The 25,400-nt window shown below is 46.1% G+C and overlaps 2 protein-coding genes across 3 annotated transcripts in view; one reads left to right on the top strand and one right to left on the bottom strand.

Annotated features, from left to right (window-relative positions):
- The first annotated feature begins 13,732 nt into the window (after window positions 1-13,732).
- Window positions 13,733-18,043, top strand: GALK1 (galactokinase 1). 2 transcript variants are annotated; one of them, XM_021002511.2, is made up of 8 exons: window positions 13,733-14,330; window positions 15,646-15,835; window positions 16,111-16,233; window positions 16,508-16,643; window positions 16,825-17,006; window positions 17,346-17,496; window positions 17,601-17,763; window positions 17,842-18,043. In XM_021002511.2, exons 1-8 carry the CDS (start codon window positions 14,166-14,168, stop codon window positions 17,911-17,913), a joined length of 1,182 nt encoding a protein of 393 aa, XP_020858170.1. In that variant the 5' UTR covers window positions 13,733-14,165; the 3' UTR covers window positions 17,914-18,043. The 2 variants fall into 2 exon arrangements, with proteins under 2 accessions (XP_020858170.1, XP_020858171.1); XM_021002512.2 differs by having other exon boundaries at window positions 13,734-14,330; window positions 16,114-16,233.
- Window positions 18,044-18,172: 129 nt separating this feature from the next.
- ITGB4 (integrin subunit beta 4) overlaps window positions 18,173-25,400 on the bottom strand; it is a 46,260-nt gene continuing 39,032 nt past the window's right edge. The window contains 10 exon segments of the mRNA XM_078155917.1: window positions 18,173-18,642; window positions 18,826-18,942; window positions 19,048-19,212; window positions 19,372-19,524; window positions 19,707-19,895; window positions 21,178-21,327; window positions 22,180-22,410; window positions 23,347-23,547; window positions 24,857-24,988; window positions 25,078-25,260. Coding sequence (XP_078012043.1) covers window positions 18,503-18,642; window positions 18,826-18,942; window positions 19,048-19,212; window positions 19,372-19,524; window positions 19,707-19,895; window positions 21,178-21,327; window positions 22,180-22,410; window positions 23,347-23,547; window positions 24,857-24,988; window positions 25,078-25,260 — 1,661 coding nt within the window. The 3' untranslated portion in view covers window positions 18,173-18,502.

The following is a 25,400-nucleotide window of genomic DNA, read 5'->3' as shown; positions in this document are numbered from 1 at the left end:
GATTCTAAGAGGAGCCCTGAGTGTCTGAGTTGCTGTTGTCCACAAGCCCCCACCAGCGTGCTTCACGTTAACTTTAGCCAGTCAGTGTATATCACTTAGATTTTAAAAAGGGTATTTAGTAAGATGGCATAACAGTTGGTGCAAAAACATTCACCCTTCATCAGGAGTGCATTTTCCTTTTGCTTATACAAGGTCCTTGGGAGAGATGGCTCAAACTTAAAGTACAAAGATCTTGAGACACATGAAAAAGGTACATATGTGGCAAAGGGATACTTTGCAAGTCCTGTCACTGGGAAACATTTTCTCCCTTTGTGGAATCCAAATAAAATTCCTCTTAAGTGTAGCTTTCTGCTAGGGTCTAAGGATTTTGATGCCTTTCTAGAGACTATAGCCAGCATTCTCTCTCCCACATATGTCACACGGCTAGGCAGCACAGTGTATACAGCCCTGAACCTTGAGTTCAAATACATCATCAGATATTTACTAGCTGTGTGACCCCAGGGAAGTCACTTAAACCTCTGTTTGCTTCAGTTCTTCATCTATTAGATGAGGATAATAACAGTATTTACCCTCTAGGGGTTGTTGTGAAGATATTTGTAAAATGCTTTGCACTTATATTGCAAACCTTAAAACATTATATAAATGTTAGCAACGATAGTGTTGGCAGCGATGGTGGTAGTGGTGGTGGTGGTGGTGGTGGTGGTGGTGGTGGCAGCAATGATGATGATAATGATGATGGATCTTACTTACTGAAGCTGCTTCTCCAGAGTGACTATCTGTGTCCTTGTGTTTTTAGGGGGAGGGAAGAGGTTCGAATGTAAAGACTCCCTCTGGAATTATCTTCCCTTTCTTCCTGCTAGTACCTACAGGTACCTTTTAAAGGTGCTGTCAAGTCTATAGTCATCCATCCATTGACTGGCCCATTGGTGAAATGATTTCACTGCTGAATTAATTTCCCCTTCCAGTCCCCTAGCTTCCCAACCTTGATATTATCCTTGATTCCTCACTACTTCTCCCTCTAATACCCAACCTGTTTCTAAGGTTTGTTGATAAGGCCTTTGCAACATCTCTGAAATATGTGCTCTTCTCCCCTGATGCTGCTACCATCCTCCTGGTACAGACCTCATCACTTTACGTTTGAACATTGCAAAACCCCCTGATGGGTCTGCCTGCCTCAAATCTATCCCCGCTCTAACACATTCTCCATTCTATTGTCATTTTTTTTTTTAATGAAGAAGCTTTTTATTCTTTTTTTTTGGGGGGGGGTGAGGCAATTGGGGTTAAGTGATTTGCCCACAGTCACACAGCTAGTAAGTTTTATGTGTGTCTGAGGCAGGATTTGAACTCAGGTTCTTCTGACTCCACGGCCAGTGCTCTATCCACTGTACCACCAAGCTGCCCCCTATCAGTGATTTTCTTAAAGCATAAGTCGGCTTGTGTCATCCCCCAACTCAATAAACTCCAGTGCCTCTCTATCACCTTCAGGATAAATACAAAATCCTCTGTTTGGGCATCCAAAGTCCTTCATAACCTAACCTCTTCCCCCACCTTTCTAGTCTAGTGCCCAAACACTCCAATTCATTTGTTTGTTCATTCATTCAACTATCACCAGAATCACTTCTTATTCAATAGGGATCTCTTGATCTCTAGGTAAGGGGGTAGGGGTATGGTGAGGCAGGAGGGGCTATGCTGGCTTTAGACATCTTCTGGCTATGTTAGCTCTTGTCTCGGAAGCTTCAGGTCTGCAAATACACTGCAGAGAGACAAAAGGATTTCTAACTCACACTCGCCCTCCAGAATTTACACATGGCTGCTTTTGAATCTATCATTGCCTCAATCCTTATCAAAGATCATTTATTATCCTCATTTTGTACCTTAACAAATTCAGTTACATTGTACTAGGCAACCTGAAAACACCATTTTAAGAGATCATAATCTTATCTGGGAGACAACACAGGGACCCCACCCTAATCAAATCAGTCAACAGAGTAAACTAGGTGTTAAGGAGTTGCAAGGGAGAAAACTGAGGTTCTGACTTGCCCAAGGTCATAAAGATAGTATCAGAAGCAGGATTGGAAGCCAGATTTTCCTTACTCCAGTGTTTCACTCACTACCCCCTGCCAGTTTCACAGACGTGTATGTGTTGTCTGCTCTTATGAAGGCAATAAATAAAGTGAATGGAACAGGTCTTGTCCTTGCATGGTAGGAGCTGAACGTTCTCCCACAACCTCTATCCCTGTTCCACACAGACCCTTCTCCATTCATTCAGAGGGAGGAGAATAAACATTTTTAAAGCACCAGACACTGTGCTAAGTGCTTTAAAAATATCTCATTTGATCCTCACAACTACTCTGGGAGGTAGATGCTGTTATAATTCCCATTTTACATTTGAGGAAACTGAGGCAGACAGAGATTAAGAAAGGTACTTATAGCTAACTTCATAGAGAAGTCTATCTTGATCATCACCAGCATCATAGGATGTATGGGAGAGGTCATAGGGCTCCTTACTACCCAGCATGGAGAAGTGGGGAGAGGGTTAGCATTTGGAAGAGAAGGGTCATACACTATGCTATCAAGAGGGTGTGGGGGAAGTAAGGAAGAGACCTTTTCCACTAAAAGATCTTATAACCTGAAAAACCCCTGTGTCAGCCTACGTGGTATACCTGCCCACCTCTAATAGCTTGGGGCAGGGTGTGTCAGTCATCATATTGCATTCACAACCTCTTTAATTTAAATTATTCCCATTTTTAAAAACCTTTTTTCATTTTTGCCAATTTTCTCAGTGTGAAACTTAATCTCAGAGTTATTCGAATCTGCATTTCTCTCACCATGACTGATTTGGAGCATATTTTCATGAGATCATTTATAGTTTGCAATTCTTTTGAAAACTATTTGCTCATATCCTTTGACCAACCTCTTATCTATTGGGAGATGTTAGCATCTTCTTGAAAGTCTAGTCTCTTGCCAAGGCAATTGACAAGAACAAACCTAAAGGGCAAGAAGAACCTCAGAAGAAGACATTAACTTTGCAGAAATGGAGTAGTCAAAGAAACTAGACCCCACAGCTTTTGTGTCCAAACCTACTATCCCCATCTTTGGTGGATGGTTATGTTAGTAATCCCGGGAAGTTAGGCATGTTGCTACTGACACCACAACAGTGTGGTGTGAAAATACCATTGGATGGAGCAGCTCGGTGGTGCAGTGGATAGAGCTCTGGCCTTGGAGTCAGGAGGACCTGAGTTCAAATCCAGCCTCAGACACATAACACTTACTAGCTGTGTGACCCTGGGCAAGTCACTTAACCCCACTGCCTCATAAGAAAAGAAAAGAAAAGAAAAGAAAAGAAAAGAAAAGAAAAGAAAAGAAAAGAAAAGAAAAGAAAAGAAAAAAGAAAAGAAAATACCACTGGATGTGGAATCAGAGGACCTTGGGTAGAGTCCAGCCTCTGCTATTTACTACCTATGGGATGATGCTTCCACACTTGGTACAATGGACCACTCAAAGCCTGAGAATTAAGATATGTAATTTCTTTAATAAAAACATATTGAGTAAATGCAGTTTACAAGGAGCAAAGGCAGCCTACCAAGGAGATAAAAGCAGTCTTCAAGGAAGCTCCCAGGGACCTTAGGAGCTCCTACCTACGGCTGTCTTTATATACTTCTTGTCTGAAGGCTCAAAGCTGAGTTCCAGGTCAATCTACTTGGAGGCAAAGTTCATTCAATCTGACCCACGTCTGCTCTACAATATCTTTAATCAACAAGTGTTTAATAAGTCCTTACTATGGGCTATGGGGCAGCTAGGTGGCAGAAGTGGATAGAGTGCATGGCCTGAAATCAGGAAGACTCATCTTCCTCAGTTCAAATCTGATCTTAGATACTTACTAGCTGTGTGACCCTGGGCAAGTCATTTGACCCTGTTTGCCTCAGTTTCCACATCTTTAAGATAAATTGGAGAAGGAAAAGGCAAACCATTCCAGTATCTTTGCCAAGAAAATTCCAAATGGGGTCATGAAGAGTCAGGATGACTGAAATGTCTCAACAACACATGCTAGACACTTTGGGGATACAGCAAAAGGCAAAAACATGGTTCTTAAGACGTCTCCAAAGGCCTCATGATGGAAAATGCTATCCACATGCAAAGAAAGAACTATGGAGTTTGAATACAGGTCGAAGCATACTATTTGCTATTTTTGTCTTCTGTTGTGTTTTGTTTCGTCTTTCTGGTGGTTCCCTCCTATTGGTTCTAATTCTTCCTTACAACATCACTAATGTGAAAATATGTTTAATAGGAATGTATATGTAGAGCCTATATTAGATTGATCGCCGTCTTGGGGAGGGAGGTGAGGAGGGAGAGGGAGAAAAATGTTATACTCAAAAGCTTATGGAAGTGATTGTTAATAATTCAAACTAAATTAATTTTAAAAATAAATTGGTGAGCTTAGAGGAAGAGAAAATAACTACTTGTTAACTGAAAAATAAAATTTTAAAAATTCAAAAAGAAAAACCAACAAAAAAAAGCATGGTTCCTACCCTTAAGGAGCTCACATCCTAAAGAGGAAGACAACATGCAAACAATTGTAACAGCACTGGCCAATAAGCCCAGTCCTCATGCTCTTCATTGTAGTGCATAATCATGCTTGGCTAATGCAATTCCCCATGCGGAAGAGCCTGGGGAGCCTGCTTCCAGGAGAATTGTGCTAACGTGTTGCTGTCACTCAAGGAATAGCGAATAGGGGGCAGCTAGGTGGCTCCGTGGATAGAGCACTGGCCCTGGATTCAGAAGAACCTGAGTTCAAATCCAGCCTCAGACACGTAACTCTTACTAGCTGCGTGACCCTGGGAAAGTCACTTAACCCTGTTTGCCTCAGTTTTCTCATCTGTATAATGAGCTGGAGAAAGAAATGGCAAACCACTGCAGTATCTTTGCCAAAAAAACAAAAAAAACAAAAAAGAAGTCACAAAGAGTTGGACATGGCTGAAGATGACTAAACAACAGACCCAGCTGATAAGCTCTGGAATCAGCTACCACATCATCACCCCACTTGGAAAAGAATCCACAGGACTTGAGGGAAAGCAGGAATCACAAAATATTACAGTTGAAAAAGTCATAAGAGTGCAGAAACAGCTCTAGAAGGAACCCCAGAAGCTAGTTAATCCAACCCCTTTATTTTACAGATGGGGAAACTGAGGCCTGAATGATAAAGTGATATCCTTAGGATCACACAGTCATACAGAGGCAGAACTAGGATCCTTAGGGATCATCTAAACCCCATCCTCCTTTTGTAGAAGAGGAAATTAGGGCCTGGGGAAGAAAGGTCACTTGTCACAGCAGAGCCAAGATAAGAAAGAATATGTAAGACTCCTTCTGCTACAATACAATAGTATGGACTTGGGGCTGTGAACCTAAGAGAACAGAAACTTCCATAGAAGGCCTTAATCTAGCTGTTCAAGAAATTAGGAGGAAGTTCAAAGATTAAAATAAGAAAAGACTCCTCCCCCTGCCAAAGTCACTTAAGGAAGAAGTCAATGAGATTCACATTAAAAACTATTAAAAATGTTCTGTCCAAGTGAAATCAAAGTCCAAAGATCAATGTACATCTAGAAATAAGAAAGAGAAACAAGCAAGAAAGAGAAACATAAACTCCCTTTAGGGTCAATCTCTGAGATATAGAAACTGGTTACAAAAGATAAAGAAATGGGGTTTGGGTGGGGCTGGGTATGTACCACAGTATTTTCATCAGGATGAAAAGACAAAAGTCCGATATTTAAGATTAATCTGTTTGGAAGTATGGAAAAAGGCAAATGGGACAGTGAGCTTTGTCAGACTCCACCCAATGATGGCCAGAGGAAGTGGTGACTTATCTGGGAGATGGGTTTTAGAGGCCACTTCCTCACTTGCCTCTAGTCTATACCCTTATTATGTCTTGACAAACCCCAACCCTGGATTACTGCCATTTGCCTCTTCCACCCCATCATTTTTCATCTTTGCCAGTTTGCAGGGAGTCAGGTGAAATCTCAGAGTTATTTTAATTTGTAGTGATTTGGAATCTGTTTTCATGTGGTCATTTATAATTTTCAATTCTTTTGAAAAACTGTACATATCATGTAACCATTTGTTGGAGATTGGCTTATCTTTCCCAACATGACCCCCTTCTGTTTCTCCCTCAGAGGACCATCCCTTTAAATAAAGAATTAAAAAGAAAGATTTATCAAAACTAACCAGACTCGGCATTTTATGCAGAGTTCCACACTTCCGTAGTCCTCTACCTCTGCAAAGAAGGGAGGGACATGCATGGGGAGCGTTCCTAAACACCCTCATTTTATAGATGAGGAAACTGAAGGCAGGAGAGGGGAAGTGATTTTTGCAAGGTCACATACTTAGATCCAAGTAGCAGCTCCATGAATTAAACCCAGGTGCTACAACTAGAAGACCTCTACAGAAATTGGGGGCCCTCTATTGTAACCACACCCAGCCTGGGAAAACAGCAGGTAGGTAGGTAGTTTATGGGTAGTTGGAGCACCATCTGGTGGCCAAAGGCTATAACTACATACTCAGTAAGCTACTTAGCTGTATTAGCTTTTCCTAGGAGGTAGGGTTTCCAAGAAGACCAATGACATCATGGTCTGATGTCTTGATTTGCATATGAAATGGATTTAAGTGAGGCAGAGTTGCACGAAGTGGTCAGTCTCACTCTCTTCCAGAATCATAGAAGTCCAGTGGCATTAATTGCCAACTGGCTGTGGGCAGGGAAAAGGCACTTAATAAATTCCTGCGGATTGATCATTGACTATATTCCATTAACCCCAGGCACAAAGTCCATTGGTATGGGACTAACTCCTTATTGGTGGAGATCAGTGCTCTAGGGGAAGGGTAGAGTTGGAGAGATCAGAAGAAAGTCTTAGGGAGACTCTCGGGACACTGGCACTCTCTTCTCTCCCAACTCTGCTTCTCACCAGCTGCAGGGCATTGATCTCCACCAATAAGGAGTGAGCCCCATGCCAAAGAGCTTTGGGATCTTGGTTACTTTCCTAAAGGTCAGGTCTAATCATATCCCTTCCCTATTCAATAAACTCCAGTGGCTCCCCATTACCTCTCAAATCAAAAACCCTCATTCAAAGTCTTTCAAATTGTTTATACCCTTTGACCCAGCAATAGCACTTCTAGGGCTGTATCCCAGAGATCATACAAATGGGAAAAGGGCCCACATGTACAAAAATATTTATAGTAGCTCTTATTGGGGTGGCAAAGAATTGGAAATTGAGGGGATTCCCATCAATTGGGGAATGGCTGAACAAGTTGTGGTATATGAGTGGAATGGAATACTATTGTGCTATAAGAAATGATGAGCAGGCAGACTTCAGAAACACATAGAAAGACTTTGTATGATCTGCTGCTGAATGAAATGAGCAGAACCAGGAGAACATTGTACACAGTAACAGCCACATTGTGGGATGACTGACTTTGATAGACTTGGCTCTTCTCAGCAATGCAAGGATCTAAGACGTCTCCGAAAGACTCACAATGGAAAATGCTATCCATATCCAGAAAAAGAACTATGGAGTCTGAATATAGATGGAAGCATACTGTTTGCTCTCCTTTTCTTTTGTTGTTTTGTTTTATTGCTTCATTCTCATGGTTCTTCCCATTAGTTCTAATTCTTCTTTACATCATGATTAATGGGAAAATATGCTTAATATGAATGTATAAGTAGAGCCTATATCAGAATCCAAGACATCTTGGGGAGGGAGAGAGAGAAAGAGGAAGGGGGAGAAAATTTAAAACTCAAAGTCTTATGAAAGTGAATATTGGAAACTAAAAATAAATAAATAATTTTAAAAATTAAAAATAAAGAAACTGAGGCAAACAGGGTGGGGTGACTTGCCCAAGGTCACACAATTGCTACATGTCTGAGGCTGGATTTGAACTTAGGTCATCCATGATTCCAGGGCTGATGCTCTATCCGCTATACAACCTAGCCATCCCCACAGTATGGTATACTTACTTTTTCATAAACATACTGTATCCTCTAGTCAGGTCAGGAAGACCAGAGTTCAAATCCAGCCTCAGACACTTACTGGTTGTAACCCTGGGCAAGTCACTTAGCCCTGTTTACCTCAGTTTCTTCATCTGTGAAATAAGTCAGATATAAACTCCTTGAGGGCAGAGACTGTCTTGTTTTCATCTTAGTGTACCCAGAGCCTAGCACACAGTAAATGTGCTTAATAAATACTTGTTCATTGATTGTATTTAGGGTTTGTTTATGTGTATGTACTCACTTTTTATTTATGCAGTATGAAATTTGTTCTCTCCCTCTACAGAAACTCCTTGCCAACGGTTTCTTTATTTTACTTGTATTCCCAGAATTGAACACAGTGCTTACTAAATACTTCTTGACTAATAAATTGATTTATGAGATTAAAAAAACGTCTTCTTTCAAAGCCTCGTTAAAGTCTCCTCATTCATTCTAAAAGTCTCTCACAACCTTCTTGCTGTTGTTCAGTCATTTCAGTTGTCTCTGACTCTTCATTGACCCCATTTGGGTTTTCTTGGCAAAGGTATTGGAATGGTTTGCTATTTCCTTCTCTAGCTCATTTTACAGATGAGGACACTGAGGCAAACAGGTTAAATGACTTGCTCAGGTTCATGTAGCTAGTAAGTACCTGAGGCAACTTAGCTGTTGTAGTTAGGGGGGTTAGTGAGGAGGAAGATGCCTTGATTAGAAAGTAAGAAGTAAAGTGAGGCATAGCTGGAGCTTTTCAGAAATAATAGTCTGGGAGAGATAGTCATTAATGGAAACAGCTGGGTTCCAGGGAAGGCTATGGCCAGAAAGTGGAAAGATAACAAGTGTTGATCAGATTCCACCCCTTTCTCCTATTCCTTCTCTAGAAGAAGATTTTCTTATGCTATATTTCTAAAGGAAACTCTTAGATTGAAGTAGACCTTGCCTCAGGTCCTCTGACATTTCCCCAACAAGCCTGGGAGAAAATCTCTCCCCACTGTGGGTGGCCAACAATGTAGGGTGGCTATCTAGCCAAACATACAAGGATATATTGTATACCCTTGATATTCTGGGTATCCCAAGTCTTAGTGCAAAAAGAGTCAAGACTATATTATCTTACTTTGGTGACAAAGATCAAAACATACAACCAGAAGAAGACAATGAAGTCAAAGCTCCTACATCCAAAGCCTCCAAGAAACATATGAATTGGTCCCAGGCCATGGAAGAGCTCAAAAAAATTTTGAGAAGCAAGTAAGAGAAGTAGAGGAAAAACTGAGATTAATGCTAAAGGAGACCCCAAAAAATACTGAAGAAAACAACACCTTAAAAAATAGCCTAACCCAAATGGCAAAAGAGGTCCAAAAAGCCAATGAGGAGAAGAATGCCCTAAAAAGCAAAATTGGCCAAATGGAAAAGGAAGTCCAAAAGATTATTGAAGAAAATACTTCCTTGAAAATTAGAATGGAGAAATTGGAAGCTAGCAACTATATGAGAAATCAAGGCACTGTAAAACTAATCCAAAAGAATGAAAAATTAGAAGAGAATGTGAAATATCTCATTGGAAAAACAACTGACCTGGAAAATAGATCCAGGACGGAGAACTTAAAAATTATTGGACTATCTGAAAGCCATGATCCAAAAAAGAGCCTAGACATCATCTTTCAAGAAATTATCAAGGAAAACTGCCCTGATATTTTAGAACCAGAGGGCAAAATAGAAATTGAAAGAATCCACCGATCACCTCCTGAAAGAGATCCCCAAAGGAAAACTCCTAGGAATATTGTAGCCAAATTCCAGAATTCCCAGGTCAAGGAGAAAATATTGCAGGCAGCCAGAAAGAAACAATTCAAGTATTGTGGAAACACAATCAGGATAACACAAGATTTAGCAGCTTCTACATTAAGGGACCGCAGGGCATGGAAAGCAAAGGAGATAGGATTACAACCAAGAATCACCTACCCAGCAAAACTGAGTATAATCCTTCAGGGTAAAAAATGGTCATTCAATGAAATAGGGGACTTTCAAGCATTCCTGAGGAAAAGACCAGAGCTGAATATAAAATTTGACTTTCAAATACAAGACTCAAGTGAAACATGGAAGAGGTAAACAGGAAAGAGAAATCATAAGAGACTTATTAAGTTATACTTTTACTGTTTATATTCCTGCATGGAAAGATGATATTTGTAACTCATGAGTCCTTTGTCAGTATTAAGGTAGTGGGAGGGAAAAAATTATATGTATGTATAGACAGATAGATAGATAGATAGATAGATAGATAGATAGATAGATAGATAGATAGATAGAGGGCACAGGGTGAGTTGAAGATGAAGGGGTGATATCTGGAAAATAAAATTAAGGGGTGAGAGAGGATTATACTGGGAGAAGGAGAAAGGGAGAAGTAGAATGGGGTAAATTATCTCACATGAAACAGACAAGAAAAGTCTCTTACAGTGGAGGGGAAATGGGGGAAGGTGAGAGGGAATGAGTGAATCTTATTCTCATAGGATTTGGCTTAAGGAGGGAATGACATACACAATGGGGTATGAAAATCTATCTTACCCTACAGGAAAATAAGGGGGGGAGGGGACAAGAGAGAAGGGGGTTGATAGAGGAGAGGGCAGATTAGCGGAGGGGATAATCGGAAGCAAACACTTCTGAGGAGGGACAGGGTCAAAAGAGAGAACAGACTAAATGAGGGGTAGGATAGGATGAAGGGAAATATACTTAGTAATATACTTAGTTTTCACAACATGATTACTATGGAAGTGTTTTGCGTGACTACACATCTTTAACCCGAAAAAAAAAAAGAAATGATTGTATACTCACAAAGTTCCAAAAAAGGTGTGAATGAGTATAATCTGAGTGCCAGGCATGTGTGCTGGCACGACATTAAGATGCAGGGTGGATAATTCTCCTGCATGCCCCTTTTCCATCAACCCCGCCCACCCACCCTACCACACCTCGCACATGTGATAACCACCTTGGCTTTGGTATGAAGGTTGTTAGAAGTGCTCTGGGGAGAGCTGGGTTCTGTCCCACATGAGAGGGAGATAGGTGGTGTGGGGGTGTATTTGGGACAGCTTAACTCAAACAGGTATGGTTTTGGTTTTGCCAATTTGACAGCTTTGACCTGGAGAAATACTATCCGGATGGCCTTCTGGGAGTAAGAGAACAAAATGATTAGCTGTTGGCAAAGAACCAGAAACTGAGGGGGTACCTATCAATTGGGGAATGGCTGAGCAAATTAGGGCATATATATGAATGTGTAATGGAATACTAACGTGTTGTAAGAAATGAAGGGGACAGTTTTTGCCCTATTGGACCCTTTTGATAAGAGAGGAATCTGAAAGACTTGGGCCTTTCTGTGTCTTGTCCTTGTTGAGTTTAACCTTCTAGAAAGAGAGCGACAACTTGACTGAACCAAGGGAACTGAAATCTCAGCTCTCCTGGCCTGGGAGCCAGAGTGGAGTTGGCTTTTTATTCCATCCTTCCAGAGTGTCTTCCTGAGGCAGCCTCTTCCATGAGGGTTGTCTGGGAGACTCATTTTCTCCTTTCCACCTCTTGAAGTAAGCCAGGGAAACCAGGTGATAAAGATGAGGAAGGAGAGCACTGTATGCATGGGAGACAGCCAGGAAAAATGCCCAGTCAGAGGAGAAATATCAAAGGAGGCCGATGTTACTATATCACAGAATCCATGGGAAGGTGAGGTGTAAGAAGACTGGAAAGGATGCGACTAAGCTTGTGGAGTGGGCAGCTAGGTGGTGGCATGGTGGATAGAGTGCTGGGTCTGGAATCGGGAAGACTCCTCTTCCTGAGGTCAAAACTGGCCTTGGTCTCCTGAACTGTAAAATGAGATAATAATAGAGATAATACTTGTAAAGCACTTAGCCTAGTGTCTGGTACATAGTAGGATCTAAATAAATGCTTTTTCCTTGAAATTCAAAATGTAACAAAAAATTTTAAAAAATGCTTTTTTTCCCCTTCCAGCCTCAGTTCTGGAACCATGAACTATGATCAAAACAACTCTGCCATTTTAATGTGGAAATATGTTTTGCATGATTTCACATATACAATGGGTATCGTATTTTTTTTAATCTTCTCAATGGATAGGGGAAGGGTAGAGGGAGAGAGAAAACTTATAACTGAAAGTAAAAATTAAATTTAAAAAAACCCAGCCACTCAGTCATTGTTCCTATATGCGTGACTCAATCTATTCCTTTTACCCTTCTTAGCATAAATTTAGCTTTTTGACTAAGGTGCCCTCTCTAGCCACCACTCCCTTTGTCTGGTCTCTCCCATTAGAATTCTTCTTAAGGTCAGGGACTCTGTTTTTGTATTTAATAATAATAATAGCTAACACATATGTATAGTATAGTTTTTGCATTCACATATATATTCCACATATACGATATAGGAATGCATGTTCCTATACATAGATATGTATCTATATATAGTTCCTATACATCCTGTATATTCCTATATAGATAGTTCTTATGTTCATATGGGAACTATATTTACACACGCATATGTGTGTATATATGTGTATATATAATTTGTGTTAATATATATAAGATGCCCCAAAAGTCTTAGTGCAGTTTTTAAGCTTAAAATGAGATGATGAGGTTTGGGGTTGCTGGGAATCCCAAAATGTCAGGATTGGTGGCGGCCACAGAACTCAACCCTTTTTCCAGTCAAATGACAAGGTTTATTCTAATGCCTATAGAAGTGGGCAGGGTTCCTAATGAACCAGTTACTTAATGGGGGTGAGACTGACTCTTACATGCAACAGGGACAGTGAAAGGATCTGGATTGGTTTAAAGATGCTAAGTAGTCTGTGGAGGGCCACGTGCAACAGTGAAATGACTCTTTTTTTAAAATCTTTTTTTTTTAATTTTGGGTCAGGCAGTGGGGTTAAGTGACTTGCCCTGGGTCACACAGCTAGTGTTATGTGTCTGAGTTCGAATTTGAACTCAGGTCCTCCCGAGTACAGGGCCGGTGCTCTATCCACTATGCCACTAGCTGCCCCCAAATGACTCTTAAATAGGCTAATTAGGTGATCTGAATGGGATTAAAGAGTGGTAGGTATATGCAAATAGTCTAGGGTGGGCCAAGAGCAACAGTGAAAGGAATGTCAAGTAAGCTAATTAAGTGATCTAGGTGGACTGGGGTGGGCCAGTTCCCTTAGGCAGAGGTACGAGTGATCTGGGCTGCTGAAAAGTATAGGAAAATTCAGGGACTGGGTTGCTTTCAAAGACGTGGTCTTCTCCTTTTAGGGGTCCAGATCCCATCACCCCATCAGAGGGATATGCAATATATCTTTTATTCTTGTGTTAATATATAGGATGACTTTTGGGATATTATACATCTTTTATACTTGTGTGGTTATATAGGATAGTTTTTGGTACACCCTGTTTATCACAGATACATTATTAGAGATGACTCTCACCTCCATTGACAATTTTACTTATCTATAATTGCGTTGATTTTGTTTGTTAACTGTCAACCCCATACTTTGCACGTCTCCAGGAATGCAAAGCCTGCCCTCCGCTCTTTCGGGGAGCCCAGCAGGGGTTCCCTCGCGCTCATAACAGGCTAATCGCCCTCCTCTTTCCCCAGCCAGACTCTCCTCTCCCCAGAGGAAACTAGACCTACCCGCCGCCACCGCCCCCTATGTTTGCAAAAAGGAAGACTAGGGGAGGAGCAATTTTCAGGGCGAAACGGATCTAGCCCGGGCCTTTAACCTTCCGGGGCCTCAGCTTCCTCCTCTGTAAAATCAGGGGACTGCTATCCAAGTTCCCTTCTAGCTCTGTATCTAAGCTATGGCCCCACGAACGGGGTAGCAGTTGCCCACTCTGAGCGGGAAAGCCTAGCTGCAGCCACGCAGGCATGAGTTCGCCCGCACATCAGTCCAGTGCCCCCGGGGGAGAAACAGGGCGCAATTCGATTAGGGGGGAGGAGCGTGGGCGTCGGTCAGATAGAATATTGGAGCCTCGAAAGGTTCGGAAGCTGGAAAGTTGCCGGGAGGGGCTGATGCATCCGGAACGGGACCGGCCGGGGCCGGATAGTGAACGCCCGGCACTAAGCTCCGCCCCCGAGCGTGCTAGATTGATTAGGGTGGCCTTCGCTAGACCCTCAGTCTGCATGTCTGCGTGGTAGGGAGAGCACCATGGCTACTTCCCGGGAGCCTGAAGTCGGTGCGCTCTTGGAAAAGGCCCGGAGGACCTTCCACAAGGAGTTTGGGTCTGCACCCACCCTGGCGGTGTCAGCCCCCGGCCGGGTCAACCTGATCGGAGAGCACACGGACTACAACGATGGCCTGGTGCTGCCCATGGTGAGGGTCCCGGAGCTCGAGGGAGGGTGGATGGAGGAACCTTACAGATCTCCGCGACCCTGACCCCCCTCTCTCCTCCGCTTTTTCTGTTAAAAGTTTCTTTAGGGAAACTGCCGCACCCAGTTACTGTAGCAAGGAAACGCGCCCCTTGTGCAAGGGAACGCTTGCCCCTAGTGCGCGTCCGGAGAGGATTCCTCTTGCATCCAGTTCTGTGCCTTCGGGGAGTGCTGGGGTTGGGGGTGACGGCCAGCTGGGTGAGTAGCCGAGCTGGTTTGGGATTGTGGCCTTCTCCCATGTCCCTGGGAAGGAAGAAGAGGAATTCTCTGAGGAAATAGAAATTTCCTGGGAGAAACTGTGTGGGAGAAAGCTGCTGCTGTGCCTGCTCCCATGCTTTCAGTGCATCCTACTGGGTTGCCTGCTCAGGGGAATATAGGTGGCATTTTCAAAAATCAGGGGCTCATTTTGGAGAGATTAGGATGGAATCCCTTCAGCTGCTGGACAGACAGCCTGAAGGTCCTGCACTCTAGAACAGGGCTGGGGAACCTGCTGTCTGAGGCCCCACGTGGGCCTCTAGGTCCTTAAGTGTGGCTCTTTGACTGGATCCAAACTTATTAAAGGCCACACTTAAGGACCTAGGGGGCCACGTGTGGCCTTGAGACCGCAGGTTCCCCACTGCTGTTCCAGAGTAAGGTAAACTATAAAAATTTAAAGCTGAAAAGGACTTGAGAGAGCTTCTAGTATGGGGCCTTTCTTTTGCCTGAGGCCCAGAAGTCATGTAAGTAGTTCTGGCACAACCTAGGACAAGAGTGGGGAACCTGGTCTTCAGGTGATCTGTGAAGCCTGCCCAATCCAAGGCCATTACTGCTATCCTATATATTGCTGTTTAAAAAGTCAGATGTTTAGGTTCAAGGTTACTCTCCCCATTCAAGCGATCTGGGCCCCTTTACCATACAGTACTGGGAGCCCCTGCTTCATGGGGCAGAGTCCAGACCTGTGTTTATTGTATCAGTTGGCCTGATCCCTGAAGATCCAGGACGGTTGGGGGGTGGGGAGGTGTTAGAACCCCACTGCCAGTTCGGTGCTAACAATTTTTCTGAGGACCAGCTCCTCTCCCCCCCACCCCCAGTCAGGTGACTATAAAGATCAGTTCCCATTTCAGAGTCCAGGGAACCCAGAACAGTTTGGTGGGAAGGGGAGTCCAAGGCCTGGGCTCCCTGGATTATCTGTTCTTGGCACTCTCCCAATTTTTAAACATTCAGAAAGGTCCTAATGGATACCATAGGCTAAGACCTTTCTATTCTTCCTCCTTCACCAGGCTCTAGAGCTTGTGACAGTGATGGTAGGAATTCCACGGCTGGATGGCCTCATCTCTCTTGTGACAACCTCAGAGTATGCTGATGAGCCAAGGCGGGTGGAGTTCCCAGTACCCACAGCAGAGCAGCCTCTGGAACCTGGGATGCCTCGCTGGGCCAACTATGTGAAGGGGGTGATACAACATTACCCAGGTATGTGATTGGGAGGAAGGAGGGAGAGGGGTCCCTGTGGACAATAACTATATTCTCTGGGAACTGATGGATGAGACACAGTTTATAATGGAGGAGCTGACACCTAGGCAGGGTGGGGGGCAACTTTCTCTGATACCAGGCCACCCTACCCCTCTAAGGTATTAGGTCATAACAGTTCTTTTACATGCCAACACATGTCTCACCTTTGACTTCTTGGACCTAGGTAGCCTCATCTCACAGCCCCCTAATTCTTTCCCCCTCATTTTTTTCCCTAGCAGCTGGTCCCCTCCCTGGCTTCAATGCAGTGGTGGCCAGCTCAGTGCCTCTGGGGGGTGGACTGTCCAGTTCTGCATCCTTGGAAGTGGCAACTTATACCTTCTTGCAGCAGCTTTGCCCAGGTACCTTGCCCAGGCCCCGGCTTCCCTGCCCTTTCTCACTTGGAATCCCTAATTACCAGAGAAACTTTATTCTTACCTTGGCTTAAGGGAAGGGGTTAGGAATCTTTCCCTGGGCCCCCCACCTTGGAGCTGATTCTTCCCCTTAAAGCCTTATTACCACCCTTCCACCCTGGACCAACGCTAAACAAGGGATCCCAGGGATAACCTCCTTCCTTCCTTCCTTGTACTCTACTTAGCCCTCGTTCTCACCCTACACCCCACCTATGTGTCATAGACTCTGGGGCAGCAGCCACACGTGCCCAGGTGTGTCAGCGGGCAGAGCACAGCTTTGCAGGAGTGCCCTGTGGCATCATGGACCAGCTCATCTCACTGTTTGGGCAGAAGGGCCACGCACTGCTCATTGATTGCAGGTCAGGGACTTTGTTCTTCTTCTACACTCTGTATTCCTGGCTTCTTTGCTCTTCTCTTATCCTGGTGTTCTCATCCAGCCCAGAAAGGGCATAAGGGTGGCCTTTTCTTGTGCCTCTAGGGGTGGATGGTGCCCATTAAATGACATGAGATGTGGACCCTTGGTCTTTTTTCTGTCCCCAGGTCCCTGGAGACATGCCCGGTGCCCTTGTCAGACCCAGGGGTAGCTGTGCTCATTACCAACTCCAACGTCCGTCACTCACTTGGTTCCAGTGAGTACCCTATACGGCGACGTCAGTGTGAATTGGCTGCCAAGGCACTGGGCAAGAAGAGTTTGCGAGAAGTAGACATGAAAGATCTAGAGGGTGAGGGATTGGTAATATTGTTGGGGAAATGAGCAGGGTGATGGGCAGAGTGTGTGTGTGTGTGTGTGTGTGTGTGTGTGTGTGTGTGTGTGTGTGTGTGTGTGTGTGTGTGTGTGACTATGTGACTATCCAGGAGTCCTTGGCTGAGCTTCCCTCCTGGCCACCAACACTACCAAACCTAGTAATCCTGACACCTACCCAGAGGCCCTTGCCATAATCTGCACTCAGACATCAGGGAGCAGGACTGGTTATCTTCTGCCCTGTGGACACTCTTCCTCCTCAGGGCACCCCACTCCCACCCTAGCATGTCAGGCATTGCTAAGACCCGTTTTCTCTTAGCTGGGAAGGAGTTGCTCACTAAGGAGGAATACCGGCGGGCACGGCACGTTGTGGGTGAGATTCAGCGCACGGCTGAGGCTGCAGCTGCTCTGAGTGCGAGTAACTACAAAGCTTTTGGCCGACTCATGGTGGAAAGCCACAACTCTCTCAGGTAGCACTGGGTGTCTTCTCACACCTAGCACAACAGATGTCCCTTGAGTCTGGGCTCTTCCTGGCTCCTTTCCCAAACCTTACATAACCTTGTGACTCGTCCAGGGATGACTATGAGGTGAGCTGCCCTGAGCTGGATCAGCTGGTGATGCTGGCCCTCTCCGTACCTGGAGTGTATGGCAGTCGCATGACGGGAGGGGGCTTTGGTGGCTGTACGGTCACCCTCCTGGAGGCAGATGCAGCGACCAGAGCCATGCAGCATATCCAGGTAGGTAGCCATCTGGGGGTAGCGGGAGTGAAGAAGGGGGTCCTGGGCTCTGGTACTCAGACCCTTTTTCTTCCACAGGAACAATACAAAGGGACTGCTACCTTCTACCTCTCGAAAGCAGCTGATGGGGCCAAGGTGCAGCCTTTGTGAAGGGTCATGGTAGACAGAAGTACAAGCTGGACACCTCACACCCGAGAGGACCTTTCCCTGGGTGGGCAATGGACGATGATGGGGGAAGCCATCTGTGTATGAGCCACTAAATTAGAAATAGATTTCTACAGCTTTGAGTGTTGTATTCTGGGAAAGCAATTCAGGGACAGAAGAGGGTATGCTATCAAAGATGATAGGTCTCTCCGCTCCCAGGGGGCTGGCATAATGTTGGGTTCTGGAGGCATGAAGATGGAAGAACTCATTGGTAGCAAAAACATTTATTATTAAGTGGCACGACAAAGATTAGAGGCCCCCCTCCCTCCCTCCATGCTCTGACCTGCCTCAGCTCTTTGGATACAAATTGGGTTTGGAGCTAGAGGAAAGGCCAGGCCTCTGGGATAGCATTCCCATTAACTGCACCCTCATGCCCCCCAAGGAGTCTGTACCCCCACTTTGCCCCCTTGAGGATAAGCACAGTTGGGTTGGCAAAGAGTAATGATTCCCTCACACCCTCTAGGAAGCAACACAGGCTGAATTAGGGGAAAGAAGGAAGGTTGTGGGGGAAGGTGTGCTGGCGTCTGTGGGACTCTCATGTCTGGAAGAATTGGTGTTCCAGCTGCTTGGTTAAGGTCCCGCTAGATGTCAATGTTCGGCTCACAAATTCCTGAGTCACATGGCGCGTGAGGGAGCTACCAGCCTCTATCTGCTGGGTCCCCAGGGCCAGTCCATCTGCAGGGGATAAGCAGAGTTGGAGGTAAGGGCTCTAGGCGCATTCTGGGAGCCTCTCACTTGTAGCTCCCTTCAATCCCCATAAAACGCAATTAGTGAGTTGTGCTCACAGTTGTGTTCCTGCCAGAAAGGACCAATCTCAGCCTGGTCACGTCCAACCCTCCCACAAATACCAAGCCTCACCTGCTAAGAAGGGCTTTGTGATGCTGGAGTGGGTTGCTGTGCTGATGCTGCTGTACTCTCTGGGAAACTGAGATGTCTCTTGCTGCAGCCCAAGGTGTCCCAGCTGTGGAAAGGGACCTGGGACAGGGACCGCCAGGGGAAATCATGGGAATGTTAGGAGGTCATTCAGGGGCACCAGGGAGAGAACAGAAAGGCGAGGCTGGGGAAGGGTCCTTGACCTACCTCCATCTTGAGACTCAATGGTGATGATGCCCTCACGCTCTGGCCCAAAACCTTGTGTTGTCTTTGCCTGGACTTTGAATTTGTAAGGCACATTCTCACTCAGACCGGGCACTGTCAGCCGGTTCTCCAGGCTGTCGCCATCCACCTGGAAGGTAGTGGATGGACCTGAAGGGAGAGGTGGGTCAAGAGCAAGGTTAGGAGCTCCTCTCTCTGTCTCCTCTCTGTCCTCCCTCTCCTAGTCCCACTTCCTAGGGTCCCTCCTTTTTTTCTTGTAGAGATCAGATAAAGTTGAGATCCCTGGGTGTGGGAGCCATGGGCAGCTACCTCCTTGGGCCATCTCACAGGTCACCAGGTACCCCAGAATGTCCCCGTTGGGCCGGCGTGGTCGTTCCCAGCTCATCTGCAGTGAGTCCGGACTTAGGGCTGTGAATACCAACGGGCCTGGGGCACTGGGAGTGCTCAGGGTGAAGGTTGAACCTGAAGAAAGAGTGGGGGTGAGATTCAGTCAATAAACATTAAGTGCCCACTATACCAGGTACTGTGCTAACTTTGAGAAAGACGAGAGGGAGTATGGACATGAGAGGGGAGCCCCTCTTGCATTGTGCTCAATTTAGCTTCCCAAGTAAAAACTGAGTGGAGGGCGGGGAGGTTGGTCTTACCTGGCAGAGGACAGAGTGGGCTTTGGGGGTGCACCTGGGACTCAATGGTGATGACACCCTCACGCTCTGGACCCCAGCCTTCCTGGCTCTGTGCCCGGACACGGAAGACATAGGAGTGATTAGGCAGGAGGTCTTCTACCACTACGGAGGTCTGGTGAGGTTCGGGAATGTGTAGCCTGTGGAGCTCACCTTAGGGAGAGAATGAACAAAGGAGGGTGGGTCACCACCACACCTTGGGGTCTGAGACCAAGCGCTGGAATATTTTTCTCCCAGTCCTGTTCACTTTGTGACATGCTGCCTCAAAGATGGCACTCAAGGGCCTCCCTGGACCAGATTTCTATTTGTGAGCAGGTGGGTTGAAATTACTGGTATGGGACTAGACCCAGCAAGGGCCTTTGAAATGCAAAAATGAGAAGAAAAGGGAAAGAATAGAACTAGAAGAGGGGAAGGAAGGAAGACTAGGATTGAGTAAAAGTAGGAAGAAGTAGAAATACTTTGGGGAATATTTAGAAGTGTTTTTTTTTTTTAATTTGCAAATGGAGAATTAATTTCATTCTTCCCAGAAATTTCCACGCTTAGCTCTGGGGCAGGAGTGGGGAACCTGCAGCCTCCTTCTAGGTCCTTGGGTACAGCCTTTTTGACTAAGTCCAAGTTTTACAGAATAAATCCTTTTATTTTTTTTTAATTTAAATTTATTTAGTTTTCAACATCCATTTCCATAAGATTTTGAGTTTTTAGATTTTCTCCCCCTCCCATTTCTCCCATCTCCCCCCCCATTCCCAGATGGCCTCCAATATAGGCTCTATCCTTTTATTAAGGGGATTTGTTCTGTGAAGTTTGGATTCAGTCAAAGGGCTGAACTTGAGGACCTAGAGGCCACGTGTGGCCTTGAGACTGCAGGTTCCCCGCTCCTGCTCTGGGGCTTGGTGGTAGAAAGAAAAGTAAGACGCTGTCTACCCTCATTAGATGATTGTGTGTCATCTGTGGGCATTTGATTAACTTCATTAAAGCATCTAGAGACCCAGGCTGAGAAATAATGAGCTGATCTCTTTTTTTGGGTACACGTTCCTCAGGGCTATACTGTGAGATTCTTGGAATTACAGAATCTCAACAGTTAGCAATTCAGAAATTCTGTAGCATTCTTGACCTGGAGTCATCCAGTGGGGAACACTTCTGTGGGCAGGAATTTTACTATCAAGGATTAGTGTCTTGAATGTTACCATTTTCTCACTTGATCCCAGCCCCTTTTGAACTTGAGTAGGAATACTCCAGAAGGTCATTGCCTGGCAACCATGGCCCAAACAGCCAGCTCTTTGATCTGGAGTAGGAGCCATTAAGTTTAACCCCTCACCCCCTAGGCGCCATCATATAGGCCAGCCTCACAAGCTAGCCTGAGGGCCTGGCATGAAAATGTGCCCATCTGCTGGGTAGCTCTTGGAGTCTGATAGGGTCTTGTGGGGGTGCCCCTCACCTCCACTCAGCAGTTGGTACTCCATGCTGTATCCTTGCAGGGCTCGATCACATTGTGGCTCCTGCCAGCTCACTTTCAGGGATGTGGGTCCCAGGGCCGAAAACACCAGGCGGGTGGGGGTGTCAGGCACCCCAGAGGGCAGGCGGGATTCTGGAGGAAGGAAAGATCCGGGTAGAAAGGAGAGGGGGCAGAAAGCTACAGCATGACTGGAGAAGACAGGTAAGTTTGGAGTTAGCTTCTATAGGAGGGCCTGGCTCCATTTAAACAAGTACCTCGATCCTACGCTAGTAACCAGCCCAGGGTGGCTCATTCACCTGGTAATATCCCCTCGGGAATTTGGTCCTTGTCTTTGCCAAGAGCCCCATCCACTAGGCTGCCCCCTTCCCTCTAATCAACCTTCACATAGAGGAACAATTGAAGATTTTAACCCTTCTCTTTCCCATCTGCAGCAAGGAAGTATCCCCCCCCCAAAGATATATCAGAGTGTCATTAGAACCATAGCACATGCAGGGAGGTGAATGGTTAGCGGCTCTAGTGGGCCCAGCATGGAATCTGCAAATGGAATGGAAGATAATAAGGTGGTGGTTGTTGGAATGGGCAGGTGTGTAGATGAGGACAGGGCAGCCACTGCAATATGGAACAGACCACCGCAGGCTCTACCTGGGCCCCAGGTGTGTGTTGCTGGTCTGGCCAGGATTACAGAGTCCTGAAAGCTACTGTAGGAGTGGAAACCCTTCACCTGAACTCCATCCTTTGGCACAGAAACCTGAGCCCCAGTATACTTGCTCCCCCCATCTTCCTGAATGGGAGGGAGGCCTAAGGTAGATAAAAGGGAGAGAGTGAGAGGTTGGGGCAGCGTCCGGCTGTCGTGTCAAGCCTGTGGAAATCTAGAAAGACAGGATTAACAGAAGAACAGGGAGGCACACGAATGAGGGCCCCCTGAAGATGGGTGCAGCCAGCAGAAAGCCCCCTCCCTACCCCCAGCAGTGATTGGTCGCTCACCATAGGAAGAGACAGACGCCAGGGTAGAGTAGTCTCTGGGTAGAGTTGCTGAATGCTCTGTGCGAGTCAGGGAATGATAGTCTCGGGTGAGAGTGGAGGAAGTGCTCAGGACGCGGTGTTGTGGGTGGGGGCTCAGGTGGGGGCCATAGGTAGATGTGGTGGTGGTCATCCTGTGCAGTGAGTTAGCACTGCCCGGGAAAATGTAGTCCAGCCTTCCATTAAGTAAGTGCTCTGTGGGGGGGGGGGGCGGAACAGATAAGAGAATCAAGCTCCGGGGTCAGGACATGGACAAGATATCAGAAGCCTCAGGCTCCAACCCCCTCATTTTACTGATAAGGAAACTAAAGCCTAGAGGTAGGTGGTCAGATGATAATCTGGCTCCCCGTAGCAGGTCTTTCCATTCTACTCTGCCACAGTGTCCCAGGCATAGCCCAACCTTTCACCCTGGTGAACTGAGGGAAGGACCTCATCCCACCCCTAGACCTGATTCAGACAAGATTACTATTACTTGCAATCTGGGAATGGGGGGAGGGATGGGGAAAGCAGAGAATTAGATTCCTAGGAGCTTTTGACCCAAATTCAATTTCCCCAGGGTGACTGGTCCCTCAAATCAGTGGAACCCACTGGGGGTCTGATTTACCACAGATAAATTAGATAAATTATCAGATAAATTTAGATAAATTCTGCGCTCATTGTGCCTACTTCCTGCAGTTTGCACATTCTCTCTCTGGCTAGCTCCTGAACCATTCCTCAAAGCCTGGGAAGGAAAGGTTTCATTGTCTCTTGCTCCTTCTCAGAACTAAAAAGGGGGCAGACCCCTTGCTCCTCAAGGCAGCAACTTCCAGGGAAGACGTGCCAGCCTCTGCCTCGATAGCTCCAGGAGTTAGGCTGATCCAGAGACCTTCTGAGATCAGCTCCTCTCATGAGCCACGTTTTTGGCCTTACAAACACCAGCTCTGTTCCATCACACTGAACACTGTTGCCATTCTCCTTCCAAGGCACATAGATTGGACACATGTGTACCTATCTGTGGTGTGTATGTGGGACGCGCTGCCAGCTGTGCCAGCTCTTCCATCAGTGTCAAGGGAAGAGGAGGTGGGGAAATTAAAGAGCAAAAGTCGTGTGTGCCTGACTCTCGGACAGCAGGGCAGGGGCTTCCTCTGTCACCTGCTGGGGGCTGGGGCGTCCCCCTTCGGGGGAGGCTGCCTCCTGGGTTGCTATCATCTTGGGGCAGGATGAGCCCCTCAGCCTCAGAGGAGAGCCCGCTGCTGCTGGACAGGCGGGGGATGAATTCTGGGGGCAGCTGCCACGTGATCTGCCGGAAATTCAGGTTCTCCCCTGGCAGTGGCTCGAACTTCCAGCCGGAGCCTTGGGAACAATGAAGGGGCAGGTTGGCATTGCCCCTTGGGGTGGAGATAAGTCTGGTTTGATAGGAGTGACAACCTGTAACTGCTTGGCAGGGTGGGGTCAGAACTAGCTGCCTTGGTTGGTATCTGAGCCATCAGCCCATCCTTTGGAACAGCCTCAACACTGAGGAAGTGTAAGCGGTTTCTACATCTAGTTGTTGATATGAAGAGAGAAGGTCACAGGAAGAAAGCAAAGAAGGGCATCAAAGTGACTTCACAGGAGGAGGGTAAAAGCAGGTCAGATTGAAAGTGTGTTTTCCTCAGTAGGCCCTGGAATGGTCTAGCTCTAAGGTTAAAGAAACAAGCCTAGGGAGGGAAAATTACAGAGTCAGGTCACACAGCTAGTTATTATTAGAGCTAGGACTTGAATTCATATCCAGACAAGGGCTCTTCACCATTGAACCCCAGTCTCTTAAAACAGATCAGTGGCCTCCTTTGGCTCAAATTCCCTCCCCCAGCCCCCCTTTAAAGCTGAGCAATGCCTATGGGACCTCCTGCAAGGCCAGAGGAAATCGATGGTGGTACTGCACATTGATATTAGCACTTCATACTCTTAAAAATCCTTTCAAATCTGTTATTTTCCATGATCTTCATAGCAACCCATGTAGAAGTCACACTAGGAGTTAGCGGTAGTGCCAAGAGTAGACCCTCTTTCTGTCACACTTGTCAGGCAGAGGTAAGAAGGGACAAGAGGAAGGTAGAAAAGATAAAGGAAGAGAAAGAGATGCATATGGGGGAAGGGGGTGATGGGGCATAATATCATTGAGAGCTGTCTCAAGTCCTGCTAGGAGAATGACTCTGGCTTCGGCCCTGGGGCTCCCAGACCCCTCCCATGTAATAGTCTGGAGAGATGTGTGTCTCTTAGTTGGAACCAGAGGCAAGTGGGGACATCTGCCTGTTCTCCTGCCAGCTAAGGCAGGGTGATTTTTGCTATGCCTACCTCCGACACTACTGCTTTGGTTACTGCTGATTCTGAGGGTGACAGGCAGATATTCTCATTGAATGAGTCTCTAGGGTTCTTCCAACAGTCCCTTAAGGATACATTGTGTGTTTCCCCATAAGTTTTCAAATATGTATATAGCCCAGTATCCATTTACTTGATGTGACACTCTGGTCCCATGACAATTCATGATGGGTTGGAAGAGCGACAAAAAATGGGTGCTGTTTTCCTGATTCCCTCCCTCTGGCATCAATCCTGTCTTCCTTTGTCCAAGAGCTGTCCCCAACCAGGATCTCCCTCTCCCAACCTTTGCCTTCCAAACTCAATGTACCTGTGTCATCAGAGACGCTGGGTCTCTGGCTGCTGGCGGGGGAGCGCAAGACATCGTCGCTGTACATGAGGAAGCTGTCGTAGTCTTCCCCTCCCTGGGCATCTACGATGGGGATGTCTGGGATGATGGGGACTAGAGATGGGAAAGGAAGGAAGTGAGCTGGGATTTATCCTGCTACTCCTTTTTCCCTCTTGGCCTTCCTACGTAGCCCAGATACTCACTAGACATGGGCCGCTTAGGTTGGGTAGCAAGATTGATAATGGCTTCTCTCTCTGGCCCCCAGCCTGCCCCATTGCGGGCCTTTACTGTATATCGGTAGGGCTGTGATTCTCGAAGGTTCTCAATCAACAAGGTCCGCTTCTTGGGTGTATCCACCAGTACTTTCTTCATGGGCCCGATGGGTTCTGGAGCAAGAGAATGTCATGCCTTAGTTCTAACATAGACTCACTGGATGACCTCAAGAAAGTCATTTCAGCTCTTTGGGGTCCATTTCCCCTTGTACAACCCCTGACTCTGCAAAAATACCCTCTTCCCTTTCCTTCAT

Source organism: Phascolarctos cinereus, unplaced genomic scaffold (assembly GCF_003287225.1).
Source record: "Phascolarctos cinereus isolate Bilbo 61053 unplaced genomic scaffold, phaCin_HiC Scaffold_5;HRSCAF=322, whole genome shotgun sequence".
Lineage (NCBI taxonomy): Eukaryota > Metazoa > Chordata > Mammalia > Diprotodontia > Phascolarctidae > Phascolarctos > Phascolarctos cinereus.
This window is presented reverse-complemented; position numbering and strand designations above follow the sequence as displayed.